At 34.8% G+C, this 7,173-nt stretch overlaps 1 protein-coding gene across 1 annotated transcript; it reads right to left on the reverse strand.

Moving 5' to 3' along the window:
- Positions 1–4,334: 4,334 nt before the first annotated feature.
- Positions 4,335–5,266, reverse strand: LOC139492744 (uncharacterized). Its single transcript, XM_071280896.1, has 2 exons — positions 4,999–5,266; positions 4,335–4,750 (listed from the first exon to the last, which is right to left on the reverse strand). Exons 1-2 carry the CDS (start codon positions 5,264–5,266, stop codon positions 4,335–4,337), a joined length of 684 nt encoding a protein of 227 aa, XP_071136997.1.
- Between the last annotated feature and the right edge of the window lie 1,907 nt (positions 5,267–7,173).

Here is a 7,173-nt window from a genome sequence, read left to right on the forward strand (position 1 = left end):
ACCAATCAAAAAACAAATGAGGTAAATGTTAGCACCTACCGATCACTATATGGTCTTCAACTATGATCAAAACTCATACCCCATAGCAAGCTTTTAAACTACATACTCAAAACTCTAACTTCAATGGTTATCTAGTTATTTATTGTCTGACGTAACAAATATAATATCCTTTCTAGGACATGTACATATTAACAATTTATAGGTTCGGTATGGTAGGGGTACGGAATTTAAAACAAGAAAATTTCCACTTGAAAATTAGAATATTTTGGCTACTGACAGAAATGTTTCCTAGCAACATGTCACCTACAGACCCGATTAGAGTTATAGCAATGTTTAAACTGAAAGAGTGTGTTGCCCTAACCTGCGCAGTGCATTGAATTAAATTTCCACATTCCGATTTAACGTGGCTTTGCATACATAACACCCGCACCGCCAAACGGATGCCCATCTTTAGCATCTGTTTCCTGTAGGACGGTAGAACACCAGGGATAACCATATTTCTGTACAACAGTAAACCTATGGAGTATGTTATAAGACAATTTATGACACTTTTACGACTGACTATAATATTTTATGACATTTTCATTCACTGTTAAGACTTTTAAGAATGTGTGCAAACATAATTAGATAGTGTTAGGACACAAAGTTGGGGGAAAAGTAGACAAATTTAAAAGCGATAAGAGAGTGTTGAGAACAACACTTTCTCAACACTTTCTAAATGTTAGGATAAATTTCATTCAAATTCAACTAAAAACGGGTCATTTACGAATATAGCGATTTTGAAGTGCTTGGCGTATGGAAAAAATATTGCTCTCAATTTTGGTTGCCATATACCTGACCTTTTATACTCCTGATGCATAAAGTCATTGTTAAGTCATGTTTTCGAAGACAAATCTTGTACCTCTTTATGGATGACAAATAAGTGATAATTGTACATGTTATATTTTTTTTCCTCCAGGGATATTCTTAACCCTTAAGGACAAGTTATATCATATATTTGTATATTAATAATAATCCTTTTCTCTCAGTAAATATGCGGTTCTGGTATCATGTTTTGCAGTCCCAACTTTTCATATGTGTGAACCTTGATACTAGAATTACTCATGTTAATCTAAACACCCAAATGTATGATCAATGCAATGATTTAACATTTCCTACTGTTAATAAAATTTAGAATGGAAATGGGGAATGTGTCAAAGAGACAACAACCCGACCATAGAACAACAGCAGAAGGTCACCAACAGGTCTTCAATGCAGCGAGAAATTCCCGCACCCGGAGGCGTCCTTCAGCTGGCCCCAAAACAAATATATATACTTGTTCAGTGATAATGAACGCCATACTAAACTCCAAATTGTACACAAAAAACAAAATTAAAAATAATACAAGACTAACAAAGGCCAGAGGCTCCTGACTTGGGACAGGCGCAAAAATGCGGCGGGGTTTTAAATCTTCATTTTCTGGATGTTGATGTTCCATTGGTTCCTTCTTATGGTATGTATATTTCTTCGTTATTGCGATATGCACGTGCTTGCAATGAATTCTTGAATTTCAACTAATAAATTATTACTTCATAAAAACGTTTACTGACTTATGACTTAATCCACTTCGTCCCAAGGGGGACATAGGGCGACTTCAGTTTCTCTCCATTTCTTCCCGTTGATGGCTGATCGTTTTGTTCCTTTCCAGGTCATCCCGAATATACTCAGCTCGGTTGTTAGTTTCCTGCGCCAGGTGTTTTTTGGCTTCCCCCTTTTTCGATGTCCTTGGGGGTTCCATTCTAGGGCTTGCTTGGTAATGTTTGTGTCTTTTTTTCTGAGGGTATGCCCGATCCACTTCCACTTTTTTGTTCTTATTGTCTGAGTTGTTGGCTGTTGTTTTGTTCTTCTCCATAACTCATTGTTGGATATTTTGTTTGGCCATCTGATGTTGAGGATGTTTCTCTGTTTCAAAATATATTTGTTTCAACCTGAGAACAAAACTATCGATTCAAAATAGTTCATAAAAACGTAAAAGCTATTTTCATGAAGTAATATAAAAATTCGTAACAATATTTTAGATTACTGGGAACAGCTATATCATATGCAAAAGTCAAAAGAATCAGGTATGGTTTGAAATCTTTTTTCTATGAATTTTTATGTTTAATGCGCTAACTTAGCTGCTGTCCCATGGAAATATTCTTTAACAATTCATTCATTTAAAGTGTTTTAAAATTTGAGCTTTATTTAAGTGGTTTTTTTTAACTGCCAATTTTTCTTATAGGTCTATAGTGCCTTTCATATTATATTGTGGTATATACTTTAATTTTTCATTCACGTAATATAAGAATATTTAGTATAGTTGCCATCTTCCAAAATCAATCAAAAAACAAATGAGGTAAATGTTAGCACCTACCGATCACTATATGGTCTTCAACTATGATCAAAACTCATACCCCATAGCAAGCTTTTAAACTACATACTCAAAACTCTAACTTCAATGGTTATCTAGTTATTTATTGTCTGACGTAACAAATATAATATCCTTTCTAGGACATGTACATATTAACAATTTATAGGTTCGGTATGGTAGGGGTACGGAATTTAAAACAAGAAAATTTCCACTTAAAAATTAGAATATTTTGGCTACTGACAGAAATGTTTCCTATGAACATGTCACCTACAGACCCGATTAGAGTTATAGTAATGTTTAAACTGGAAGAGTGTGTTGCCCTAACCTGCGCAGTGCATTAAATTAAATTTCAACATTCCGATTTAACGTGGCTTTGCATACATAACACCCGCACCGCCAAACGGACGCCCATCTTTAGCATCTGTTTCCTGTAGGACGGTAGAACACTAGGGATAACCATATTTCTGTACAACAGTAAACCTATGGAGTATGTTATAAGACAATTTATGACAGTTTTACGACTGACTATAATATTTTATGACATTTTCATTCACTTTTTGGCTTCCCCCTTTTTCGATGTCCTTGGGGGTTCCATTCCAGGGCTTGCTTGGTAATGTTGTGTCTTTTTTTCTGAGGGTATGCCCGATCCACTTCCACTTTTTTGTTCTTATTGTCTGAGTTGTTGGCTGTTGTTTTGTTCTTCTCCATAACTCATTGTTGGATATTTTGTTTGGCCATCTGATGTTGAGGATGTTTCTCTGTTGTGCTTTCTTTTTTCTTGCTGATATGTCTTCGTCTGTGCCTCCTGTTATACTGACAATACTTCCAAGGTAGGTGAATTGTTGCACATCTTCAACAGTAGAGTTGTCGATCTTAAGACAATCTTGCTGGTTTGTATTTAGCCTCATTGATTAAGTTTTCTGTGCGTTGATGTATAGGCCTGTATGTTTTGCTACTGTTTCAAGACTTTTAGTCTGATGTTGTGCATCTTGAACGCGATTGGATAGTGCACAAATGTTATCAGCAAATTCAAGGTCATCAAGACGTATTGTGAGAGTCCATCTAATGCCTTTAGGATCTTTGTAGGCTGATTTACCAACCCAGTCAGCTACTATTAGGAAAAGGAGAGGAGAGAGAAGACAACCTTGACGAACCCCAGTTGTAACAAGGAATGATTCGGTCATAGTTCCACTGTGTATAAATTGACAGGAATAGTGTTCGTATAGCAGTTTTATCATTTTGATGATCTTTTGTGGAATTCCATAGTGTCCCAGAATGTCCCAGAGGACCTGATGGTCAATGCTATCAAAAGATCTCTGGAAATCCATAAAATTTAGGTAGAGTGTCGGCTGCCATTATATTGTCTGTTCGATTATTATGCTCAATGTGGCTATTGGATACACATGATCTTTCTTGTCTAAAGCCAGCTTGTTCATTTCTTAGTATCTTGTCGACTTCATTTTTCATTCTGCTAAGGATGGTGCTACAGAGCAGTTTACTAGGTATTGACAATAAAATGATACCTCTCCAGTTGCTGCAAAGCGACTTGTTACCTTGTGGAGAGATTTTTACTAAAAGTCCTTTACTCCAATCATCTGGTATTTCTTCTTCTTCCCAGATCTTATTCAGAATTTGTAATAGGCTAAGGACAGATGTATCATTCAAGACTTTATAGCTTCTGGTGGTATGTTATCAATTCCGCCTGCTTTTCCATTTTTAAGACTTTTGATAGCTTTAGTAATTTCAGTTTTTGTTATTTTTCTGGTTTTGATGTTTAATATTGGACCATTTTGTAATTCAGCTGGATCTGTAGGTAGGGGGTAGGTTAAGAACCTGCTCGAAATGTTTATCCACCTTTCAAGTTGATCTTCCAGTTTGGTGAGGGTATTGTTGTCTTCATCTTTGATTGGTGTATTTGAAGTTGGTCATGTTGGTGGTTTACTGCTTAATGGCTGTGTAATGTTGTATAGGGTTTTGGTGTGTCTCCCTTGTTACAGGCGGCTTCGGCTTCTTTTGCTAGTTGTTCTACGAAGTTCCTTTTAACTTGTTTGCAGCTTTTCTTCACCTCCTTATCTTTATTGTTATACTGTTCTTGTGTCTGTTTTTTCTGCTGTCTAGTTATAGCAGTTAGAACTTTTTCTTTCACTTGTCGTCTTTCGTTGACAATTTTCCAGGTATTTTCTGACATCCATTGCTTGCGGTTTTGTTGGAGATAGCCGACAGTTTCTTCACATGCTTGAACAATAGAATCTCTGATAATTTCCCATGCTGTGTTGATGCTAGTTTCGTCATCGTGTAGATTTTCAAGTACACTAAATTTGTTTTGTAGCAGAATGTGGTAGTCCTGAACAATTTTAGGGTCTTTGAATAGATCAACATTAAATTTCTTTCTTCTATATTTAGCTTTTTTGTTGAAAGTAGTTTTAGTTGTATCTTTGCAATGATTAGGTGGTTATCTGGTGCTTTATCGGCTCCTCTCTTGTTTCGCACATCTTGTAGAGATGACCTCCATCTTTGGGATATAGCAATATGGTCTATCGGATTTTTTGTCATTCCATTTGGCGAAACCCAAATAACTTTGTGGCAGTTTTTATGGGGGAAGAGTGTACCACCGATTACTAGACTGTTTACAGCACAGACATCAGCAAAGATTTCGCCGTTCTCATTCATTTCACCGATTCCATTTGGTCCCATTTCTCTTTCTCTCCCTGTCCTGTCCTTACCCACTTTTACATTGAGGTCTCCTATTATCATGAGGATGTCTTGTTTTGGTATAGAATTTACAGTGGTTTGCAGAAAGTTGTAAAAGTCATCTTTCTCTTCTCCATCTGCATTATTTGTTGGTGAGTAAACCTGGATTACGGCTGTATTTAACATAAATTAGTCAAACTTTTCTCCTTAAAACCTTTTTTTTGTTTGGCTTAATAGGCTAGATGGTAAAATCTATAAATATACTGCTGTGGTGCAATCCCTGTGTCTGGTATTCATTTTTGTATTAACATCACTTTCTTAATTCACAAAGTGAAGAAATACAATCAAAAAGGACATTTTAAGTTGGAAATATGAGTAACATTTTGTTATATATGTGTCGTGTACATGTTGCGATTTTGTACAGGTTATAACATGTACAAAAATATTGTACATATTATAACTTGTATAATGCAAAAATACAAGTTATTACATGTACAAAAGTACCTCGTACATGTTATAACCTGTACAAAATATTGCTTAAAAATGGTTTTAACTTGTACAAAATAGAAAAATAAGGATATGTTTCTATTATTGCAACAGATGTTATTGACCTCAATAATATTTTCATGACGTTTTTATTATTCCTTCATGATAGTGTGTTTTGTCCTTTTACAGTTAATGTCAAGGGTCGGTATTACGAAGCATTCCTAAGACTTGTCATAAGATATATCTTAGGACATGTCTTATGATCCTCTTATGACTATCTATGGACATATCTTTATTTGATGAATTATAATTGTGAGTGTCCACTTTGAGGGCAATAGTAAAATACTTTCAATCTAGTTCACACTAAAAGACACAAGAGGATAGCCAGGACAGATGTGTCTACAAATAAAATTGGGAATGGAAATGGGGTATGTGTCTAAAAGACAACAACCAGACCATGGAGCAGACGACATCCAAAGGACACAAATACATGCTTTCAAAGTAGAGGATATATATTCAAAACATCAAATGACATCCGCCTCATGCAATGATCTTATAGTTTATATAAAAAAAAAAATTATGAATTTACATAACTCATGCAGAAGGCCAAAATGTTGAAGAGTAGATCCAAAGATATTGATAATGAAGCATGGTCCAGTGAAAACTATTTCAGCTCTCTCTTGCTTTTACAGAGTAAGCATATAAGACATTATCTGTGCATGCTATAAAACGATAGGGAGGAGTATTACCCAAAATTTTAAGGCATCGTTCTTAAAAATTTTGGAAGAATTAAATTACTAGTATCTAATGTAATTGTCATTGAGGAAATGCAAGCTTTTAGTAAATAGTGTCACACTTATTTAAGCCACGATGGACTACATAAAACATACAATTACATGAAAACATATTTTGCCAACATAAGTCATAAAACATATATTTTTGAAACATTTTGATCATTGTCCTCTACAGAAAAAGACACGTTCTGGCCTATTTATTGTTGTTCTTTATGCATTGGTGAATTTAGATGTATATTTTACTTCATTAAGATTTCCCTCAAATTTTGTACAAGTTAAAACCATTTTAAAGCAATATTTTGTACAGGTTATAACATGTATGAGGTACTTTTTACATGTTGTAACCTGTACAAACTTGTACACGACATATGCATAATAACAGTTATTGCGCTTTAAAAACTCATCTTGTTAAGAGTTATCTCCCAAAATACTGGGGGGGGGGGGGGGTTATTGTAAGAGTTACACTGTACAATGTAACACTGTTTTTCTTGTAGGTGGATCTCCTCCATTACCAAAAACGAAAACGACAAAATTCTTTTTCATATACATGTATGCGAAGCGACCCGGTGAAATCTTATAGCAATTATATACCTTTACCAAATAATGTTGTCGTTACGTATTTGTAACTCATAAACCGTAAGCCGTATTAATCTTAATTAGTCTTTATTTGAGGTCCTTTGGTCACAACTTAGAAAATAAGGTCAAGGTCAAATGTTCTAATTTTTTTTTAATTTGCTTGTTTTTGCACATTCTATGATGCTTTTTATGTTGTATATTAATAGAACTAGTGCATAATGTTTGTTTTATTGTGTT

Source organism: Mytilus edulis, chromosome 10 (assembly GCF_963676685.1).
Source record: "Mytilus edulis chromosome 10, xbMytEdul2.2, whole genome shotgun sequence".
NCBI lineage: Eukaryota > Metazoa > Mollusca > Bivalvia > Mytilida > Mytilidae > Mytilus > Mytilus edulis.